Source organism: Pangasianodon hypophthalmus, chromosome 4 (genome assembly GCF_027358585.1).
Source record: "Pangasianodon hypophthalmus isolate fPanHyp1 chromosome 4, fPanHyp1.pri, whole genome shotgun sequence".
Classification (NCBI taxonomy): domain Eukaryota; kingdom Metazoa; phylum Chordata; class Actinopteri; order Siluriformes; family Pangasiidae; genus Pangasianodon; species Pangasianodon hypophthalmus.
Window position 1 is genome coordinate 26303014 of NC_069713.1, and position 23847 is coordinate 26326860.

The 23847-nt window shown below is 37.6% G+C and overlaps 1 protein-coding gene across 2 annotated transcripts; it reads left to right on the plus strand.

Moving 5' to 3' along the window:
- Positions 1 to 297: 297 nt before the first annotated feature.
- cop1 (COP1 E3 ubiquitin ligase) lies at positions 298 to 21339 on the plus strand. Of its 2 annotated transcripts, none has more exons than XM_026936708.3 (20): positions 298 to 939; positions 1707 to 1766; positions 1895 to 1992; positions 4380 to 4444; positions 4655 to 4774; positions 6228 to 6296; positions 6388 to 6447; positions 6536 to 6630; positions 8554 to 8614; positions 8760 to 8874; positions 12333 to 12468; positions 15733 to 15876; positions 16038 to 16146; positions 16584 to 16665; positions 16828 to 16944; positions 17524 to 17641; positions 17802 to 17926; positions 18249 to 18409; positions 19246 to 19290; positions 20324 to 21339. In XM_026936708.3, exons 1-20 carry the CDS (start codon positions 644 to 646, stop codon positions 20339 to 20341), a joined length of 2094 nt encoding a protein of 697 aa, XP_026792509.1. In that variant the 5' UTR covers positions 298 to 643; the 3' UTR covers positions 20342 to 21339. The 2 variants fall into 2 exon arrangements, with proteins under 2 accessions (XP_026792509.1, XP_026792510.1); XM_026936709.3 differs by having other exon boundaries at positions 8557 to 8614.
- The last annotated feature ends 2508 nt before the right edge of the window (positions 21340 to 23847 follow it).

The window sequence follows — 23847 nt, forward strand, 5'->3', positions numbered from 1 at the left end:
CTTTAAAGTCTCTATCAATAAATACATCCTCATTCTGGTTCACTAGGGCAGGGACTAAGAGTACTATCAGTCTAAAAATGCTGTTGGTTAGTATAGTATGAAAAAACCCAAGACAAGGATTTTTAAAATAACAAAATGCCAATTTAAATCCTTTTTGTGTAGTACTTGAAGACAGCCAGGGTCTCAGCTGGTCAGACATCTTGGGGAAGTTTCCCTGTGACTATATAGCGGATAAATTCGCCTCCACACCACACAGTGGCAGCAGAATCATGTCTGTGTGGCCCGTCCTAGATGAACATGTTCTTCTGCGGTGGATTGAAATGTGGAAAAAAAAAAAACCTTCTGAGTGTCAACAAATATCGTTGTAGTAACAAATGCTCGAGTTTTGTTGCGTCGTTCAAGTTCGTTAAGCTTTTAATGATAGATCTCCTCTGAACGTGTTAAACAAACAAAAGCGCTATTTGGTGGTAACAGCCAATGTGATAACTCTTAGCTCAGTCTTAGTGCGTTAACTGGCTAAAACATAAAGCAGCTAGCTAGCATTATCCGCCCGGATGCGGTGAAAGCGCCTGAGGAAGCTAACGGCAGCGCAGCTTTTTGCTACGGACGGGCCTCGAAAAGGAGTTCAGAGGCGTCTTGAAAGATGTCAGGCTGTCGGCAGCAGCAGCAGCAGCAGCAGCAGCAGTCCGGTGGTGCTTTGGGATCTGTACCGGGAACGAGCTCTGGGAGCACGGCGACTGCTAACATTGCTAATAACGGGGGGAGCAGCGCTAATGCTAATGGCAATGGCATTTCTTTGCGAAGTCTCGGATCTGGGAGCGAGGCGCAGCTACTGGGTGCACAGAGACCCAGTTTATCCGGCGCCAACCACAGCAAGAAAAGACCTCTATATAACGGTCTTATTAATCCATATGAAGATAAGAGTAATGATTTTGTGTGGTGAGTCAAACGTCGCCTCTTAGGAGTTAGGCGCAGCAGCTAGTCAGCCTTATCACTTAGAAAACTTGTTATTTAGAAAATATCTATTCTTTTTTCCCCCTAAAATATGATTCGTCGTTATTATTTACGTGTTTGCAGCATGCATTTTAGCTGCATATTAATGCTAGCTAGTAGTAATGACCCTGCTCAGCTCGCTAACTTTCCAGAGATTTGCCAAAACCATTGACTTTTAGCGAAGACCGGAGATAGAGACAGACATTACTCCGGTAACGGCAGCGGTGTGTTTATCGTTAGCTCAGTCTAAATAACATTATTCAAATAATGCCATATTGCATTTAGTGTAAAATATGTTCGACCACCCTATTTAATGACTATCTAATGCCACTTTTTCTAAACGTCAGTGTCAAAAACTGTAGGTTTGGAACGTTTATTTATTGTGTCAAATACATAACAAATAAACTGGTAAAACTTAACGGTCTAACTATTAAATTAAAGGAAGCTGATCGATCATTTTGTATATTGTATGTGACTCCTACAGTGGAATATTATGTTTAGGGAATATCAGACCCATCTTTATTTCAGATTAAAATGAACATATAGTGTACATCTCATTTCATTCCCTGATCAACTGCAAAAGGTTGGAAAAGCAGGTTAAACTGCATGTCGTGTCATGTCAATTTTGAATTTTTTATATTTTTTTGGTAACTGGAAGCTTTTAGTATCTGTGGATGAAAGCTAAGTACTTCCTCTTAAATTCTCTGTTTCAGTCCCATATGTTTTGACATGATAGAGGAAGCTCATATGACTAAATGTGGTCACAGTTTCTGGTGAGACTTTAAAACTCATTCTTTTACTTTTGATATATAGAATAATTACTTTTAGATATAAAGAATAATTTTGGTTACGTTTCACCTTCATAATTGATGTGGAGTTCATTCTTGCCTTTTGCCTTCAGTTACAAATGTATACGGCGGAGTTTAGAGGACAGCAACAGGTGCCCGAAGTGTAATTACATTATTGACAATGTGGATCAGCTGTACCCCAACTTCTTAGGTGAGTGCACATGGACACCAGCCGTGTCTCCACACAGAAATCCATTTTTGTTGCTTCGTCTCTCTTTCTCCTGTGTGAGTGGTGTCAAAGGCGTCTTGTGATCACTTCTGGACGTGGTTTGGGACATGTGTCCACATTACATTTGTAGTGTGAATGGTAATGCATCCTGATGTGTCCCAGACAACATCAAAAGATCACCTACAGTTGTGGTCATAAGTTTAAATATGCCTTGCACCATCTGCAAAATGTTAATAATTTAAAAAAAGAAAACAAAGAGGGATCATAAATTGCAATTTGCCCTGAATAAGCTATTTCACATAGCAGATGTTTACATATAGTCAACAAGACACAATAATAACTGAATTTACACAAATGAACCAGTTGAAAGATTTACATACAATTGATTCTTAATACTGTGTGTGTTACCTGGATTATTAATGACTGTTTTTATGTTTTGTGATAGTTGTTCATGAGTCACTGAGCAGTTAAACTGCCCACTCTTCTTAAGAAAAATCTTCCAGGTCCTGCACATTTACTTTTCCAGCATCTTATGCATATTTGACCCCTTTCCAACAGTAGTTATATGATTTTGAAATCCATCTTTTCACACTGATCACAACTGAGGGACTCGTACACAATTATTTCAAAAGGTACAAACATTCACTGATTCTCAAGAACGCAACACGATACATTAAGAGCTGGGGGTGTAACATTTTCAACAGGATGATCTGTGTAATTATTATTATTTTGTCTTCTGGGAAACATATAGTTATCTTGTATAGCTTCTGAAGGCAGTACTAAATGAAAAAAATAAGATCTTTAACCAAAATAGTATTATTAATATTTTGCAGATTCTGTAAGGCGTATGCAAACCTATAACCACAACTGTAGTCTCCAGTATTGCCAGGTTCAACTGTTTAGCCACGTTACTGATGCGCATAATGGATTGATTTTGTTTTTTTTGTCCCTGAGTTGACTTTTTAAAAAATTTGGTCTGTGGCTTGGACATTTTCCAGACATTATATCTGCATTATATATAATCTCTTTATTAAAATGCACACAGCTAGTATGATTGCTGTTTAGTAGTAGCATTCTCTACTTTTAGTTATTTATTTTATAAAGAAGAGAGCGTGGCTCATCCGTTTGTTTTTTATCACTCAAGGGTTCAAGTGAACTCTGCACATAATCCTTGTTTACCCCAGAAACTGATTAGACTAAAAATGGTATTTAACTTAATATCTTAATATTTGGCAATCTAGTTTGCTAGTTAAGTACATTAATAAGGTCTAATGGATTATCCTTTCCTAACAACGTTTCTAACGTGGCACACCGTGCTTGTGCCATAGACAAAAATTAAATCATTCCAGCATGCTGTTCTGTCCTTGCATCTAAAAAAGTTATTATTCCAGGCTAGCATCTTTATTTACTCTTAACTAAGAGACATGTTGTGCTTGTTGTACTAGCAGGACTAGTGTTGTGCTTGTTATGCTTGTTGTACTTGGTGTACTAGTGTTATCATGTACCTGTGTGATCCTGATTCAAAAAGGTTTGCCTGTTATTTGTGCATGCTCATTAATACACCTAGTACAAATCGTTACACCAGAAGCATTTTATTGTTGGTTAAACAACAGTGCGTTGCTATGCTTGGTTTCGTATAAAAATCTGTCAGTGAATTTTTGCAAACTTAGTTGATTATATTGACTATAGTTGCAGCCCTAGACTTCTTGATTGGTAGAATCAAAGACAGTTCACATATACGTTTGGCAATCTGGGATATATCACATAGCTGAATTCTGGCAAATGGGAAACATCCAAAAATGACTAAAAATAAGGACTTGACCAAAGTTGGGATTTCCTGCCTGTAACATGCTTTGACACCAAACATAAATATATTTCACCGAAATGCTGTAGAAATGACCTTGCCTATGCTTTCTGCAAGGATAGGGTTAGGTAAATAAGGTGCTAGTTTAACCAAATGTGGCTGTACATCAGTCTGGCTATTTAAAGATATTTTAATTGCTAGCTTGTTGGCTAAGTGTAATTTTCTCATGCAGTAAATGTCACGCTTGGATTGAGTAACAGACATAAGTCTAATAGATTCATTTTGTCTATGTGCCAGCTGTCAAATTATCTGTGGCACATCCACCATTGCTTACACTGTAGAGGTGGCAGCAGAGATGTATGCGAAAAATAACACTGTATTCTGTAGTTTTCAGAATAGTAGAAAATGTCCACATATCACCATGTTTTTCAAGGCTGCCACACACATGTGTGGAAAGTATGGTTTTGCTTACTATGGCTAACTTAAGGATATCAGGAGGGCATTAGATCAGCACATACAGGCTATGCAGCATGGATGTTGCATAATTTGCTTTGCTGTTTTGCAGTTAATGAGCTGATCCTCAAGCAGAAACAGAGATCCGAAGAGAAGCGACTAAAACGGGACCACCCTGTAAGTGTGTATCAGCTCCTTTCCAAAACAGCACTGGAGTTTGTTTCAGACATGTATTGTATACACCGTAATGGTTTTTTAGTCCAAGAATACTACTGAAAACTAACAGAAGCAATGACATACCAATATGTTGGTAGATAATATAATTAGTATGCATTGCTCTGTATTTGAATAGCATTGTGTGCAATAATTAATGTGCTGTGTTTATAGAATGGAACCAAATGGCAGTTTTTCCAAGATGTTCTTGGCACAGACCAGGAGCATCTGGATTTAGCAAATGTCAACTACATGTTGGAACTGCTGGTGCAGAAAAAGAAGCAGCTTGAAGCGGTTGGTATACCTTTTTTAAAACAGCCAAAAGGCATTTGATTGATGTGTGTTTTTTGCTTGATGTCTGCGAGTGTTTTTTATTCATCCAGGTCATTTTGAAATGCCAAATTACTAGACATTTCAACTACTTATATTTACCTATTTATTAGTAGGTGGTGAAATGGACATTGTCTTAAAGGTCACTACAATTTGAAATGATGTGACACACTACCAGTACATTTGCTTTTAGGTTTATACTGTTGAGCTGTGGTTTTATTCAAACAGACTGCAAATGCACAGAATTAGGGCTAGGCAATATGGACAAAATCTCATATCACAATAAGGATAATTTCATATCTTGAAACGATGTATATCGCAATATTATTACATTTTCTCTAAAATTGATGAAATTGTTTATACAAAGTAACTGCATGCATTCATGACTGGTCTGTGGCGAACCTTACAAATTACAGTTTTCTAGTGAATGTCTGATTTTTTTTTTTTTTTTTAAATACCCAAACCATGTCCAAATGTCAGAAGTACCTCTATTTTTAGGTACAAGTTCTTTGTCTTTTAGTTGGGCTGATGTCTGTTCTGTGTTGCAGTGTTGTGGTGAGTTTTGCTCTGTGTCACGCTTCTCCGTGCTTGTTTTTGTTACAACACACCACTGGTAGCTCCTAGCCTCGACCTTAGTGATGTTAATTGGCTGCTGAAAAGTGGCTTTTGTGATGTCGATGATGCAGAATCAATAGACATTGTTCTGTCATCCTATGATATGTATCACCATATTGCACAGCCCTACACAGAATCCAAACAAAGCATAGAGCCTAGCTTTTGAGGCTTAATGGCTTTGGCCAAGGGCCCATCAGTGCCTTTCTGGCTATTTTTGAGATTTAACTTCCCAGCCTTACTACTAGCATGCAACCTACAGTACTGTGCAAAAGTCTTAGGCACATGCAAAGAAATGGTGTAGAGCAATTTTTTTTTTTTTTTAATTAAAAAAAAATGTTTCTACATTTAAAAAAAATACTATAAAGAGCAGTAAACAGTAATAAATGAAATAAAGTCAATATTTGGTGTGACGATCCTTCGCTTAAAAAAAAAAAAATAGTCTCAGGTACAATTTGTGCAGTTTTATAAGGAAATTAGCCGGTAAGTTTTACTGAGCATCTTGCAGAGCCAGCCACAGTTCTTCTGGAGACTTTGACTGTCACACTTGCCTCTTATTTTTGCAGCAAAAAAGCAGAAAAATAATGTTTGGAAATCTAAAATGTTTTTGTACTGAATCAATCATGTAGAAATCATAAAATAAAAATCTATAACAAAGTTTGTACTAAAAAAATAGGGTGCCTAAGACTTTTGCACAGTACTGTATATTACTGAGATACCATTGTTCTCCTCTAATAGACTGTTTGCCTGATGTAAGTGTAGAGAGTTGGCTCTCTGAATGCCATGCATGTATTTGTTTCTACAGGAATCGCAAGCAGCTCAGCGTCAAATCCTAATGGAGTTCTTGAAAGAAGCTAGGAGGAATAAGAGAGAGGTTATTTGTGTTTTACATACAGTACATCCATTAATTTTCAAACATGGCAGAAACATAACAGAAGACATGACATTGTTCTTTTCTTGCATAGCAACTAGAGCAATTACAGAAAGAACTGAACTTTTTGGAAGAGGACATAAAGAGTGTTCAGGTAAGTTGAAACTGTTGAGGAATGGCATTGTGGTCATAGTCGTACTATTGGTAAGCTCATAGCTAGGGATTGTGTGTGCTCTCTTTAGGATATGAGTGGGCTGTACTCACCAGTTATTGATATGGACCCCAATTTGGACAGCACTGTTCCCCAGTTTGGAGATGCACACTCTCCTGCACCCAGGTAAGGCCAGTCAGACCCTGCAGTTGGCCTAAAAGTCCCCATGAAATCAAAAATGAAGTTTTTGGTTTTTATTATGAATATGTTAGCCTTAAGGTTATCTGTAAGCTCTATGTTCGAATGTGCGCATTTTATTCCATTTTCCAACTGCAAGTTGGTTAAGACGAAAATGGCATGAATTCATTCACTTTGAAGGAGGTATTTGCGCCAGCTCATGGCTTTGTGACAGCTGTAGGCTATGAGGTAAGCTAAACGCTATTGGCTATTTAAAAAGGGGGAGGAGCCACTCAGTATGTCCCACCCTGGCTTCCTATGTCAGTGAAAATTATGTCAGCACATCGAATAATGCTGCGCATTTGAAGGCACTTCACAGAGACTTTAAAACCTGGCAGCAGGGAAAAGAATACTTAGATATTGTACGTAAACTAAAGACTGCTTTTTGGATGAGTGTGGTGATGAGTTGTAGCCTAAGTAAGGCTGATTTGCACATAAACACTGTATTCATACCAAGACAATGAAGGTTATGGGTAATGCCTCCAAAATCTTAACAAAAACAGTATAATGGTAATGAATTCGTGAACTAGCAAATCTTAAAAACCTCAGGTGAAGAGATGTGTATATCTGCATGAAAAAAACAGAACACTGGAAGACTGGGTGATATAGTGAAATATTGCCACAAATCATTCTTAAAGGTAAAATCCAACCTGAATGACTTGCATATCAATATTTATAATAAATAGACTAAATGACCAAAAGTATGTGGACACCTGACCATCACACCCATATGTGGATCTTCCCCAAACTGTCAACACAAAGTTGGAAGCACACAACTGTGTAAAATGTCTTTGTATGCGGTAGCATTAAGATTTCCTTTCACTGGAACTAAGAAGTTAGTTAGGAACTAAGGAACTAAGAAGTTTCACTGGAACTAAGAAGTTCCAGCATGACAGTGCCCCTTTGCACAAAGCGAGCTCCATGAAGACATGGTTTGCCAAAATTGGAGTGGAAAATCTCAAGTGTCCTGCCCAGAAACCAGACCTCAACCCCACTGAACACCTTTGGGATGTACTGGAATCCCGACTGCACCCCAGGCCTGCTTGCCCAACATCAGTGCCCGACCCTACAAATCCCCACAGCCACACTCCAAAATCTAGTGTGGAAGGCCTTTCCAGACAAGTGGAGGTTGTTATAACAGCAAAGGGGGACTGAACCTGGAATTAGATGTTCAGAAAGCACATACGGGTCTGATATGAACACTTTTGGTTGCTCATAAGCATTATTAGTTCCTTTTTACACAATTAAATTTTTTGGCTGTACAGTATAAAGTTATAGAAGAGAAATTGCACAGAAATACAATCACACTATTTGGTGTCACCCAGATGAGGATGGGTTCCCATGTGAGTCTGATTCCTCTTAAGGTTTCTTCCTCATGTCATCTCAGGGAGTTTTACCGTTGACTCTGGCTTGCTCATTAGGGATAAATTTATATATTTAAAATTTATATCTGGAATTTATATATTCCTGTAAACCTGCTTTGTGACAATGTCCATTGTTAAAAGTGCTATACAAATAAAATTGAACTAAAATCGAATTGAACTTTGATGAGCTTCAGGGCATATTCCAAATTGCATAATTATAGTCTGTACTTTTAGCAGTGTAAAAGTTTGTCTGATTACATTTTATTGTGAAAATGCCATGTCAAGTAACATACTTACCAATATAGTAAAAAAAAAAAAAATCGAAGGCTTCCAAAATAAGTTGTGGAAGACATTAGGACATTTGCAGCATCTGAAACAAATATATAATCAGATCTGTAATCAGAAATATTTTCTGAATAACAAAGTAAGAAAAATATTATATTATATTATACATAATGCTTCTAATGAAAAAAAAATGTCTTCTAATGCAAAATATTTTTTTTTCCAGCAGTAGCATCATTGAACCCACAGAGTATATCCAGCCTCCTCAGTTTGGAGGAAGCTCACAGGTAAATTTGCATATAATACAAAAGTCTTGATATCAGCATTACACTATTCCTATTATTTTAGATTGGCACACTTTGAGTTATTTTTCACCACAGAACAGTTTTACATGAGAGTCTGACCATCATGTTTGTGAAATGTGTCCAAAAGGGTAAAAGACAGACATCATACAATAGCACTCTGGCCTCTCGGAGAAAGAGGCTAACAGCACACTTTGAGGACTTAGAGCAGTGCTACTTTTCCAACAGAATGTCACGAATCACAGGTGAGCATGCATATTTCTGAAAGCTCCACCGAGGACAGCCTTGGGTTGGTACACTTGGCATAGTCAGCTCCAGAATTATTGCCACCCTTGGTAAAGATGAGTTTAAAAAAAAACGGTTCCAAAATGTTATTATGGTTAATTATCTTACCCTCACCCTGAAAATGAGAGAAATCTAACATTTAATTGAAATTGACAGTGAAAAAACCCACATTAAATATTTCTAATCATGTCAATTATTGAGAGCCCTAGAAATTCTTATCAACAGTAATAGTATGTAAATGATGCATGTTTTCATTTATATTATACCTTTTTTACTCCTTAGTGTTTAAGAAATCTTATCTTTACGAATGGAGCTGAATTTTGCACAACACAGTAGTCTTTGAATACTAAATTGAAGTGACTTGACAGAAATGATTGGAAAAAGAAAAAAAGTCTATTTTCATATACAGTGCCCTCCAATAATATTGGCACCCTTGGTTAAAAAAAAAAATGCTTTGAAAAATTGTCTTTATTGTTTAACCTTTTGATCAGAAAATTCACAAAAATACTCTGCTCTCATGGATATCAAACAATTGCAAACACAACACAGGTTTATACAAAAAAAACAACCTTTGTTAAATATATGTGTGGCACAAATATTGGCACCCTTTTAGTCAATACTTTGCGCTAACTCCCTTTGCTAAGATAACAGCTCTGAGTCTTTTCCTATAATGCCTGATGAGGTTGGAGAATACATGGCAAGGGATCTGAGGCCATTCCTCCATACAGAATCTCTCCAGATCCTTCATATTTCAATGTCCATGCCGGTGGACTCGCCTTTTCAGTTCACCCCACAGGTTTTTGATTGGGTTCAAGTCAGGGGACTGGGATAGCCATGGCGGGACCTTGATTTTGTGGTCAGTAAACTGTTGATAGTGATGTTTGGATCATTGTTTTGCTGGAAGATCCAACCACGGCTCATTTTAAGCTTTCTAGCAGAGGCAGTCAGGTGTTCATTTAATATCTGTTGATATTTGATAGAGTCCGTGATGTCATGTATCCTAACAAAATGTCCAGATCCTCTGGAAGAAGAACAGCCCCAAAACATTAAAGAGCCACCACCATATTTAACCGTGGCTTCCATATGGCTACATCTCTGTGTGCGCTAAACCCGCCTCTGGTGTTTATTGCCAGAAAGCTCTATTTTTGGTTTCATCTGACAATAGAACCCAATCCCATTTGAAGTTCCAGTTGACTAGAACTTCTTAATTATTGCCCTGATGGTGGGAATGGGCATTTTCAATGCTTTTGCTGTTTTTTTATAGCCACTTCCCATTTTATGGAGCTCAGCAACCTTTTGCCACACATCACATCTATATTCCTTGGTCTAAAGATAATTAAAAAAAAAAATTGTATCTATCAAAAAGCGTATCATTTCTTCTTTTTAATGCAATGCTATATTCAACATTCCAAATTCCTCTCTTTAGGACTGATCCCTGATATTGATATTAGTTTTGCCCCATATATGTTTTGTACAGTGTCTCCAAAAAGTATTCACTAATTCATCTAAATTATCTAAATTAAAGCTAGTATTTAATTTTCTTGAGTGCACACACTAGGTAAACTAGGTAAGCTTGTGCTCATTTCAAATCCCCCTGTGTCCAATTGTATGCTTGCACAATAAATTTCACTGACTTTAGGAGTTCTTACAGCTACAACTGCAGATCAGATCAGTCCTGCTGTGGAAGACTAAAGAGGTGCCTCTAAAGCTTTGAGATGAAGTTGTTAGGAGGAAAAAAGCTGCAGATGGTTATAAAAAGATCAGCAACGCTTTAAACTTTCCTAGGAGCTCTGTGAAATCTATTATAACAAGGTGGAAAGAAACATGGCACAACCCAGACACTACCAAGATCAGGCCAAACTGAGCACCCAGTCAAGAAGGGGGATTGTGAGAGAAGTGTCCAAGAGGCCAGCTACGCTGCTGAAGGAGTTACAGATCTCACTGGATGAAATAGGAGAACCTGCTGGGAGTTTGCTAGAAGGCATGTGACAACATCTGAGATCTTTTGGAAAGTTTTGTGGTCTGATGAGACCAAAGATATTTGGTCTAAGGCAAAGCATTATGTTTGATGCAAAACAGATACAACCCAACACTCTAGTAACATAATTCCTACCATCAAGCATGGTAGAGGTAGCATCATGCTCTGGGTTGCTTTTCAGCAGGAGGACCTGCAAAGATTGTTACCATCAGGGGCAACATGGATGGAGCCAACATGGATGGAGGTTCCAGTCAACCAGAGATCTGCATTTAGGGTGATAATTGAGGTTCCATCAGGACAATGAGCCAAAGCACAGAGCAGAAACTACAAATGAATGGCTTGGGAAAAAAGAAGGTTTGTTTTGGAATGTGAAAGTGAAAAGCCCAAGTGAAAGCCCAGACTTAAATCCTATTTAAAATCCATGGCATACCCTGAAACTTGCTGTTCACATATCAGCCATCTAATTTAGTACAGTTGGAGAAAATATGCATTAAATAATGGGAGAAAATGTGAAAATCAGAATGTGCAAAGCTCATTGAGACAACTGAACCAACGCAAAGCTTTCGGCTAAAGGACATTTCACCGAGTATTAAATGTTAGTTAATCTGTGTGTGTGTGTGTGTGTGTGTGTGTGTGTATGTATATACCCTCACCATCCACTTCATTAGGAACACCTGTGCATTTGTGCAGTTATCTAAACAGCCAATCGTGGCAGCAGCGCAATGCAAAAAATCATGCACTTACAGGTCAAGAGCTACAGTTACTGTTCACATCAAAAGTCAGAATGAAGAAGAAAAATGTGATTTCTGTGACATTAACATGGCTTGGCTATTGGTGTCAGATGGGCTGGTTTGAGTATTTCAGAAACTGCTGGTCTCCTGGGATTTTCTCCCACAGCAGTCTCTAGATATGCCTTGTTGATAAGAGATGCCCGAAGAAAATGGCCAGATTGGTTCAAGCTGCCAGGAAGGATATAGTAACTCAATCACTCTTTATATCCGTGGTGAGCAGAAAAGCATCTCAGCATGCACAAAACATGGAACTTTGAGGTGGATGAGCTACGAGAGCAGAAGACCACATCAGGTTCCACAGCCAAGAACAAGAATCTGAGGCTATCATGAGCATAGGCTCACTCAAACTGGACAGAAAAAATCACCTAGTCTTTTTCCAGTGTTCTACTGTCAAGTTTCGGTGAGTCTGTACCCATGATAGCCTCAGATTACTATAGACTTCCTGTCAGATCAAACCAATCTGGTAATTATCTTCCGATCTCTCATTAACAAGGTGTTTCAGCCTGCAGACCCTGTTTCAGCCTGTTTGATCAGCAGCCCATCTATAGTTAATATTAGCTATATTATCTATATTATGTCTGGTTATTTACATATACAATTATATATGTATATTCAAGTTTCGATGTAAGCCTGTACATACTTCTTACAGATGACAGCAGAACTGTTAACCAGCTGGATGACTTCATGGAGTGTCTCTCCAAATTCACACGTTACAACTCTGTACGCCCTCTGGCCACTCTGTCTTATGCAAGCGACCTCTACAATGGTTCTAGTATTGTTTCTAGGTAAGTATTTCTTCATATGCACTATTTCAGAATATAGAATATATTTGTTTCAGGACACTTGTGGTCATCATGTATTAAAATAACATGTATTACTGTTTTTGTTTTGTTTTTTTGGCCAATGTTGATAGTAACTAAGGTAAGTATTTAGCAGCCAGAGCGAAACTTGAGTTTCTTCTACAATAATTAGTGCCTTTCAAGAGAATAATAGTATAAAATAAATAGTACACACAATGATTAAATTTTTCCTCCTACCCTATTGGCGAAACCACTTACTTCTCTTGTAACAAATCATTCTCATACAGTTGAGGCCAAAAGTTTACATACACCTAGGCTAAGATATTCAATCTGTTTTTTTTTTTTCCCCAAACGCCACTCATTTCACATTACCATACATTTCTTTTGACGAGTCAATTAGAATATTGTAAAACTTTGGTGTGGGAGAGTGTAAAGGAAGACTCAGGAGGCAAGCGGAATTTAGCGGCGCTCCGGGCTCATGTCTAATTAGTCTGCACTTTCAGTGCACTTTCAACCAACTCAGCAATATCAGAACACTCAACGGAAACTGGTCTGTCGCAGCTTCGCAGCTTTCGCTCCGTTAAGTTCAAGTTCACGCTGTGTGTGTGTGTCTTGCAAGCTCCACCAGCACTCTTGCACTCTTTTCTCTGTTGTTGGTTACTGGAGTCACTGAAAGCGCAAAAAGACAAAGAGAGAGTAAACTGGCGGTAATAAGACAGGTGAGAATCATCTCTTGTTACCTGCCGTTCGACCCGCCTCCTCTCCGTCCACAGCTGATGCTCGACCACGCCCCAGCTCCCACAAAGCCCCTCCTCCCGACTCAGGCCGGGGAGCCTGAGCCCCTGACGGGAGAGGTAATCCGCTACCACCATCTTCGCCCCTGGTCCGTGGACCACCTCGAATTTGAATGCCTGAAGTGCCAGATACCAACGAGTGATCTGCGCATTGGCATTCTTCATGGAGCCATTGGAGCGATGCATGATCGGAGCAGACAGAGAAAGCGTTCCCCCTCAGGTAGTACCAGAGGGTGAGGACCACCCACTTGATAGCCAGACACTCCTTCTCACACTGCACACATTCCACACCGTGCCTCGCACACTCTAATATTTTGTTGCACTGCATTTGGCTTTGATTACGGCACGCATTCGTCCTGGCATGGTTTCAACAACCTAATGCAACTTCACAACATTTATTTCCATCCAGAGTTGCATTAATTTTTGGCTGAGATCTTGCATTGAGGACAGGAGAGTCTAACCACTCCGTAAAGTCTTCTCCAGCACATCCCAAAGACTTTGAATGGGGTTGAGGTCAGGATTCTGTGGTGGCCAATTCATGTGTGAAAATGATTCCTCATGCTCCCTGAACGACACTCTCACAAGTTAAGCCTGATGAATTTTAGCATTTTCATCCTGGAATATGCCTGTGCCATCAGGGAAGAAAAAGTCCATTGACGGGATAACATGGTCATTCAGTACATTCAGGTGGTCAGCTGACTTCATTTTATTGCCGCACAATGAGGCTGAGCCTCGACCTGACCAGGTGATGCAACCCCAGATCATAACACTGCCTCCAGAGGCTTGTACAGTAGGCACTATGCATGATGGGTGAATCACTTCATGCATTTCCCTTCTTACCCTGACACGCCCATTGCTTTGGAATAGGGTAAATCTGATTTTATCAGACCACATGACCTTTTTCCATTGCTCCACAGTCCAGTCTTTATGCTCCAGAGCAAATCGAAGTCATTTTTTCCGATTAGCCTCACTAACAAATGGCTTTCTTGTGGCCACACAGCTGTTTAGTCCAAATCCTGTAAGTTCTCATCACATTGTGCACATTGTGGAAACGCTCTTACTTTCCCTATTAAACATAGCCGTGAGTTCTCCTGTCGATTTTTTTACGATGTGACATCACCAAGTGTTTTAAAGATCTCCGATCACGATCATTCAAGATTTTTTTCCGACTACATTTCTGCTGTAAAGTTGACAATTCACCAACATCCTTCCAGGCTTTAATAATGCACTGGACATTTCATAACCCAGTTCCAGTGATTTCAGCAATCTCCATAGTTGTTTTCTTGCTTGATGCAGGCCAACAATTTTCCCCTTCAGTAACATCTTTTCCACAACCACGGGATACGTAATCTGCCATGGTTGTTTAAGAAATGAGAAGCTACACACTGCATCAGTTAAAGGTAAAAGAATTGTTGCCAGCTGAAACATATTAATCACTGCAGTAATGGTCCAATCATAGGCTCTTAAGTATTTGCTTATTTAAACCCAAACAGTGACCTTTTTTTTGGCCAGGCAGTATATATAAAAGCTGAAATAAATCTGTCTCTTAGATATTATTTTGAAATTAACTCTTATGCAAATAAAGTAGATGCCCTAATTCACATAACATAGGACATTTATAGTAACATGAAATGTCGAAGTTGTGAAAAACTCCGACATGTCTTTAGCCTAGGTGTACATAAACTTGAAAATGTTTTTAGCCTAGGTGTACATAAACTTGTGTACATAACATTATGTACACATAAGGTGTACATAAACTTGAGGCCTCCCAGTCTCTGGGAACTCCAGTTTTATACAGTTTAGTTCATTCTTGTTTGCAAATTGTCAAATTTAAAAATCGGTGACTGCCCCAGGCTTTTTGTATAGCCTAAGCGAGTAACCAAATGTTAACAAGACAATCATTCTTCTTTTTGTATACATTATGTATTTGATTATATTTGTGGAAAATGGCATCAACTGAATTTAGTAGAAAATAGTAGGAAATAAGATATTAACACACTGATTCACACCTAGGGCTAGTTTAGAGCAGCCAGTCAACCTACCAGCATGTTCTCGGGAGGTGGGAGGAGACCAGATAACCCAGAGGAGACCCTCACAGTCACGAAGAGAACATGCACGACACAGACAGTAACCTGAGCTCAGGATTGCACATCCTTAGAGAAAACTCTTTCACAGCAATAACAGAATGACTTCTTAACAATATCTTAATCACAAAATTAAGACATGACAATTAGTAATCATAAAATCATCAAAGCAAACTCTATGTTAAATGCTACATTAAATAGTGTGCAAAAGAAAATGAATCAGTATCTCTCATTCTCTACAACATGGATAATTGAAAAGTGCATAACTCTGAACAATTCAGATCCACAAAAGAAATGGCAGTGAGCAAATAAAGAAACTTGAATTACACTTTAAGCCTTGTAGCATCTTAACACTTAACATTTCTTTACAGCATTGAGTTTGACCGTGACTGTGATTATTTCGCCATTGCCGGTGTCACCAAGAAAATTAAAGTTTTTGAGTATGGAACAGTGATCCAGGATGCTGTGGACATTCATTATCCTGTCAACGAAATGACATGCAACTCCAAAATAAGGTGCAACAATTCTCTTGGTTCACATAAAGATACTTCAGGTATAGTGTCAAAACATAATAGATGGAAATCCATTACACACTCTCTCTCTCACTCTCTCTCTCTCTCTCTCTCTCTCTCTCTCTCTCTCTCTCTCTCTTGCTTTCTCTCCTCTCTTTCCTCAGCTGTATCAGCTGGAGTAGCTACCACAAGAACCTGTTGGCAAGCAGTGACTATGAGGGAACAGTGATTCTTTGGGATGGGTTTACGGGGCAGAGGTCAAAGGTTTATCAGGTACATTCCCAACATAAATAAAATATTCTGTATGCTTTGATGGTCAGCAGTTTTGATGCTTTGATCATAGTGTATAGTCACTGTAGTGATAGTGTAAGTTTTGGAATTGTTTCACACAGGATCAAGGTCACAGCTGGGTCAAATGTCTTAAATATTTTTTCTTCAATAGCTTCTGTCCTGTTTGAAGTATATTTTAAGGATATTTCTGGCATAACAATTAGTAACAAGAAGGACTAAGCTTGTGACAGAGGTGTCTCCATAAATTACTCTGGTGTAGGCTTCTACGTGTTTAAATGTATATTTCTTTTTTTTAAGCTACTGTAGTACAACCATAGTACAACATAGAACTTATACTATAACTGTAATGACATACCATCTTACCAATACATCGTACTTTCTAAATCACATCTAATTTAATTCTTTGACATTTTTTCTAGGAGCATGAGAAGAGATGTTGGAGCGTTGATTTCAACCTTATGGATCCCAAACTTTTGGCATCAGGCTCAGATGATGCAAAAGGTGTGTAATTGATAATTCAACTAATAATGCATGTAGCTCAAGATAAGATGAAAAGATTAAAAGCTTTATTGCCTTACTGCTGTTGAACGAGTAATCAATACTCTTTCAATACTCCTTTTTTTTTTTTTTTTCCTTTTTTTTCTTCTTAAAACTTCCTTACAGTCAAGCTGTGGTCCACTAACCTGGATAACTCAGTTGCCAGCATTGAAGCCAAGGCCAATGTGTGCTGTGTCAAATTCAGCCCAACATCTAGGTATCACCTCGCATTTGGATGCGCAGGTATATATTCATTTGGATGTTCAGTGCTACCTAGAGATGGCACAATGCTCCTTGTTCCTTTCTAATACTGATTCTGAGTATTCTAAGCATCAAAATGAGCGATTTTTAACTGGACTTAAAGATACTCAGACTGCTGAAGCACTGTATTACCCTACAGATGACATACATATTAATGACATTTTTGTCAACAAACCCGCACCTTTGTATTCATATAAACTCTTAAATTATATATAAGATACTAAGTTAAACATCTTCATATAACTTGTATACATGGTCATAATGGATTCATTCTTTATTCCTGATGGCTGATCTTGGAATTTTATGCCATTATCAGCACAATACCAATACGGGATTGGTGCCAGTTGTAGTGCTATCATACACTGAGTTGCCAGTTTTTACATGAGAGATGTTGTGTCTCCCTTGCTCTTATAAGGGATTCTGCACGATGAATGAATGAGGAGGACATTGCATTGCTGTAAATTGGACATCAGTACATTCTTGCTGTAATCATAAATATAGTAATTCCTGTGTTTCACAATACTAATTTTTCAAGAAATTCTTCATTTTATGCACATCAAGACCACTGTGTCCACTACTATGATTTGCGGAACACTAAGCAACCCATCATGGTCTTCAAAGGTCACCGGAAGGCTGTGTCCTATGCCAAGTTCGTCAATGGAGAAGAGATTGTGTCTGCGTATGTATATGGCTAAACCTTACTTAAGCTGTATAATTATTTCAAAAACTTTAAACAAGCTCTGTGTGGGACTGTAGTAGTTCAGACCTGGGGAGCTGGAAAAAGCTGTGCTGAAACGTAAGCATATGAATGACTGTGCAATTGCTGTATTTTCCCACAGCTCCACGGACAGCCAGCTAAAGCTGTGGAATGTGAACAAGCCCCACTGCCTGCGCTCTTTCAAAGGCCACATTAATGAGAAAAACTTTGTAGGCCTGGCCTCCAATGGAGATTATGTAGCATGTGGTGAGTTATATACCCCATTATACACCCCCTTATAAGACACAACTGTCCTTTCCACCTTTTTTTTTTTTTTTTTTTTTTTAAATTCCTGTATACAGAAACCTGGAGCAGGCATAAAATCATAGTTTATTTGCCACAACCCATTAGACTGTGCCTTTTGTTCTAACTTTTCAATGTCATTGACAAGGTATGCTGATTAGTAATGAACTATATATCTTGCTTCCTTAGGATTTAATACTAATGAGCAATAGTCATTTTTTTGGAGAAATATATATGTATATACATTTTTACATCTTAACTGACGTTATCACTCTGCTGCTTCCAGGAAGTGAGAACAACTCCCTATATCTGTATTATAAGGGGCTCTCCAAAACATTGCTGACCTTCAAGTTTGACACTGTGAAGAGCGTTCTGGACAAGGACAAGAAGGAAGACGACACTAACGAGTTTGTCAGTGCCGTATGTTGGCGGGCTTTACCAGACGGGGTAAGGTTTCTGGGTCTGAGTTTATTCTTATGCACATTTTCACTGAATGACTGAGAAGGTTTTTCAAAAGCAAATGTGTAACAGCAGATGATGGTTGAAGTGGACCCATTCTATTTCATGAGTTTATTAAGATTTGGGCATTATGAGATGATAATTTATTTTTATAATTATTTATATATTTATAATATTTTTTGGAAAGTTGTGTTTATTAAGGTGAGTCTGTTTTGTTCAGATGTAGTATTTATTCTGGAGGAAAAAAAATCCTCAGCATATCACATCTCTCCAAGTGATTACTAAAGCCTTGTTTTCTCCACACTACAAAAAAGGAGGCAAAAAGAACGTAAAGAGCATTGATGGTTGAAAAAAAGAGAGACTGCTGAGGGAAGGAATGCTTATAGCTGCTCTAACATAGTTGACAACATGAACTAAATTTTCTTGTGGACACAATGTTAATTGTAACTATAAATGGTTTAAAAGTACATATTCATTAATAAATAAAAAAATGATAAGGGGATGCATCATTATATTTATAATAAGCAAAATTAAAAATGTAGGTGTAACAAATCTTTAGGTTACCTATCTGGCTAAGGTGAGTGTTGTTTCCCCAAAAACCTAAAGACTGTAACAAGTTTTGGGTACCCAGATCCAGGAAATAAAATGTGTAACTAAAAGACTTCTAATTGTCTCAAATAAGTCTTCAACAGTGACTGGTTGTAAGTTTTAACTGTAGATATGTATCGTATGTTGAGTGTGGCAAAGAGTGTGGCAATAGTCTAGTATTTTTCTGTTGCAGTTTCTCATCTTCTCTGTTGACAAACCTGTTTCTCAATTCACAGGAGTCCAATGTGCTGATTGCAGCCAACAGTCAAGGAACAATCAAGGTATGTGATTAAATTAAAGTATACTAAATGTTTTTTTCTCATTTATAATAATCCACATTTTATTTCTTTCCCTATAGTCTATCTAAACCATAATATTATTCTAAATTGTGGTACTTTTTCTGTATAGAATGGTTCCTGTGGTGCCATATTTTATAAGTTTTTGCCATTTACCATACTGTTCTCTGTATTTTTGTGCAGTACTTGTTCTTGTCCTATACTTGCTGAATGATTGATATTTTATGTACAAAACACCTGTATAATATTTCATATTGCACCATCATTCTAGATTTTTCATTCCAGTTTGTGTGTTCATAGATGAGCTAATAATTGTCAATGGACAGAGCAGTAGCAACAGGCTGTCAGTTTTATAAAAGACACTTTCAAAAATCTGTCTTATCACTACATTGTGTCCATGTATTAAATCTGTATGGAGTTCTACCATCAGTTACAGAATGACCACAATCCAATGTTCGCAGAGGTGTTTTCAATATTTAGCTTTTTGACATGAGTGGACTCTTTTGTTTTGAGAAATCCCTAAAAAGTGCTTGAAAGGCATTTACTTTTGTAATTTATTAATAAATCTGTTACTTCCTCACCCTGTTACGATCCTCACAGCTGATAACCACTGGCCCTAAAGTGTTTTAACTGACTGAATGAAAGTATTTTTCTTAATGCCTGTTAACTTCAAGCAAGCCTTATCTCAGCCTCACATATCCTCAGAGGTCACATTTGTACACATTTCTAGCCACACTCTTCAGGATCTCGAAGGCTGTAATCTGATTAGCTGTGTATATACACTTCTGTGTGCTGGTTTAAAGCAGGAAAGCATACTTTTGAGCAACCTGACACTTCAAAAGTCTTCAAAAGTCTTTTGAAAATTCACTCATTCGCTCTTTCGTTTCCAGTAACCACTTTGTCCTGCTCAGGTTTGTGGGTCCTTTGAAAGTTCTGGAATTTAATTTAGGAGCATCTGTATGAACCCTATTAAACATCTAGAGCTGTTTTCTTATTCAAGTGTTTCTTCTTCTTAAAGGTACTTGAGCTAATTTGAAGGTCTACTAGAAACAATCATCACATCCTTTTGACAAACCAGTGGAATATTTCTAATGCAATGTGACTGACCACAAAAGAAAAAACCTCTGGATGCTGACACTGATGTTTTCACAAAAAAAAAAAAAGTGCTCCAGTTTCAGGACCGGTTGTGACCTCCAGGGAATAGATGTGGACAATTCTGGTGGAAAAGGAAATGGTGACTCTTCTTTTAAAAGCCTCATTTGGAGTAAAATGCTTAATTAAAGGCATTAATAAAGACTGAGCCTTCAAAGTAGAGGCAGAAGTTAGAGCTGTGTGAGTACAAAGCCAAAGCACAAGACCAGAACACAATGAAATGCTTTTTGTTGTACAAATAATCAATTGCCACATCATTATTTTGAGCCTGTAGTATCCATATATTCTTTTCATTTGATACAGTATCTGTCTATAAAATTTCCACTCTGTTTGGCTGATGCCACTGGACTCTCCAAAATAATTCTTGGGCCTTCTTCAGTTTATATGTTGCTTATATCAAGGGACCTCGAGACTTGGCTGCCTCATGCAAATAAGGCAGATTTCCTTTAAGATGCTTTGTAAGTCATGTTGAAAAGAAGATACTAAACTGATTTTTAACTTTAATGTCATTAGTTGCCATGACTTCCTTATTCTTTTCCCCCTTGTGGACATATTTTGTCAGACCTAGGGATGAATAAGATGTTATGATGACACTATGTATTCTCTATTGGGATTATTTAACAATCACCCAAAAACATTGCTGCTCTTTTTATCATTAAATTTCTGTACAAGTATTATTTATTTTTGTAATTTATAGAAACTTTGTGAACTTCACACCCAATTATAGAGTGTAGGTTTTTTGGAGCTTGGATTTATGTTGCATCCCAGTAATTCCCTTTTTGTGTACGCATTCTATGATTTTAACCCATTCATTTGAATGAATAAATGATTCTCTTTGCATTGATTATTTGAATGAATAAATGATTCTCTTTGCATTGATTATATTTTTGTCTTAATCATATTTATCTACCAGAACCATCCTGTTCAGTTAGATTTTTTTAAGAAAACCTGTGTCCTTTGTTTTGCATTATCTTGTAATTGCCTGTGCAGTGGAATTTTCACTTTGTTTTACAATATTTTATTAGTTGTTGAAGTACTGTCAAAGTATCATGATTGCAAATTGCAAAAACAAACCACAATGTTACCCAAGGTGAGAATTGTATAGTGTGTATTACTTACCCTCTTAGGTTAGACTAAAAAGACTTCAGTTTGTAAGGCATGCTTAGTGAGCGCTCCGGTAGTGGACTCAGAATGAAGAGGAGTGCATCTTAAAGAGACTCCTATATATTTCTCTCCCTTGTCAGGAAGTCATGTAAATTACAATTGCAAACACCCCTACAACAATTTAAAAAAAAATTAACACTAATATTGGTTTACTGGAAATATTCAATTAAATTTTATTTGTATACCAGTGGACATTGTCACAAAGCAGCTTTACGGAAATATATAAATTCAAGATATAAATTTTAAATTTATAAATTTATCATAATGAGCAAGCCAGAGGCGATGGTGGCAAGGAAAAACTCCTTCCCTGGGTGACAACGGATAGTGCAATTATAAATAAAAGTACAGTTGTGTAACCAGGAAATTCATAGTTTTCACATGAAGTCTATTTTGTTGAAGTTAACAGCTGTTAACTGATGGAGACTTGAGTGCAAAAGTTATAGACCTAAGCCATCGTAGCAAAACTGTTCATATCAATTGCAGTCCAAAGCCATCTTCACGGTTTTAAAAGTGGTGCCATCCACAGTAATTTCATGTATCTTTAGGATGTCTGTATGGGGCCATGGTAAGCAGCAGCGAGTGATTTCCAAATGATGAGAACTCAAACCAGAAGTAGGGCATCAGGATGGGTCAGGATCACTGGTATCTGAAAAGTAGCATGTGTAGCTTGACAGAGAGAAAGATTATTAGGTATGCTAATTGATATATAATGGTTAAGGACAATGTACACTGTGTGCAGAGTGCAAAAAATTTCTCAAGCATCATGTTTGGAGATTTGCAGAAGATAGCAACATTTGGGGGGTCACCAAGTCTCCAAATCTACAATTAAACACTACAAATGTTTAATGGAGTCTGCTAGATGCTACTGGAACTTTGAGAAACAGATTCTATGGTCAGATTTTTTAAGGTAGGTTTGGTGTGTTTAAAAAAAAAAAAAAAAAAAAAAAGGTTGGTTATGCCGAAAACAACCTAATCTCCATTGTTAAGTACAATGTAATATACAGTCGGGTCCGTAAGTATTTTGACACCACCAAGATGGATTTGAAATGAAGCAATCAAGGTGTAATTGAAGTGTAGATTTTCAGCTTTAACTCAAGGGGTTTAACAAAAAGATTGCATCAACTATTTAGGAATTACAGCCATTTTTTACATAGTCCCTCCATTTTCAGAGGCTCATGAAACTGCTTATCAGTCGATTGTCCAATTGCTTTTGTGAAAAGAGCCTGTGAAAATGGAGAGAGTATGTAAAAATGGCTGTAATTCCTAAACAGTTAATGCAATATTTTTTAAACCCTCTAAACCCCCTGGGAACCTTCTTAGGATACAAAATATCATGGACTCCATAAGGAGATTTTAAGTCAGAAACTGTCTGCCAAGAAGCTACAAGTGGGTCATGGTTAGATCTTCATGGATGCATAAAATGACATACTCATGACATCACAGAGTTGTCAGGAATAAGGGTTTGTTGGAGAACCACCTACCACTAGTTCAGAGCATGTGATGTATTTGCTTCATGACCTCATTTTACAAAAGGAGCTCTGCAAATTACTGCATGAATGTATTATGCTGGGCTTAAGTATATTATGTTTACTTATTTCTAACCATATTTGTTAAAGTATGAAATCATTTTCGGTAATTGGTAAATGATTTGTTTGTGAAAACTATTTATAGTATTGTATATGGTATGTGTGTATATACTTTTACATGTTACAATAGTGTTTATGCTGTTTGACTTTAAAATCAATGTGTAAGGTTTGAAAGGAGCATATTTTGAGTTTTTGGGCTACTTCTGTAATACGTGTAATACATCTGGCAAAACAGCAAACATAAACATAGCAGTGGGGAAAGTGAAGGAAACAAGCAACAGAGCAGAGAGAAATGCTGGCTTGGATGCTGATTTGTTTAACAAAGAAAAAAGTTATGTGACTGAAGTTATGTGGCACTGAATGGCTAATAATGGCTAATCATTAATAATGTGCCACCACAAGTATTATTGGATGTATTACATATTTAATACATGTTGTTGGTTAACAACAAAGTTAAACACAATTTCAATTGTCATCATTTAAACAAAATTGATAGCACTTGTTTCTAATGATGAACCCAATTAGTGAATGGCATATAAGTGCAAGCAGCAAGGGCCAATTGAATGGATGGCGACTCTCGAGGAGGCATGAGAGAAAGTTCGCGTCAGAGGTGGTGGACAAGGAGTTCCAAGAGCACCAA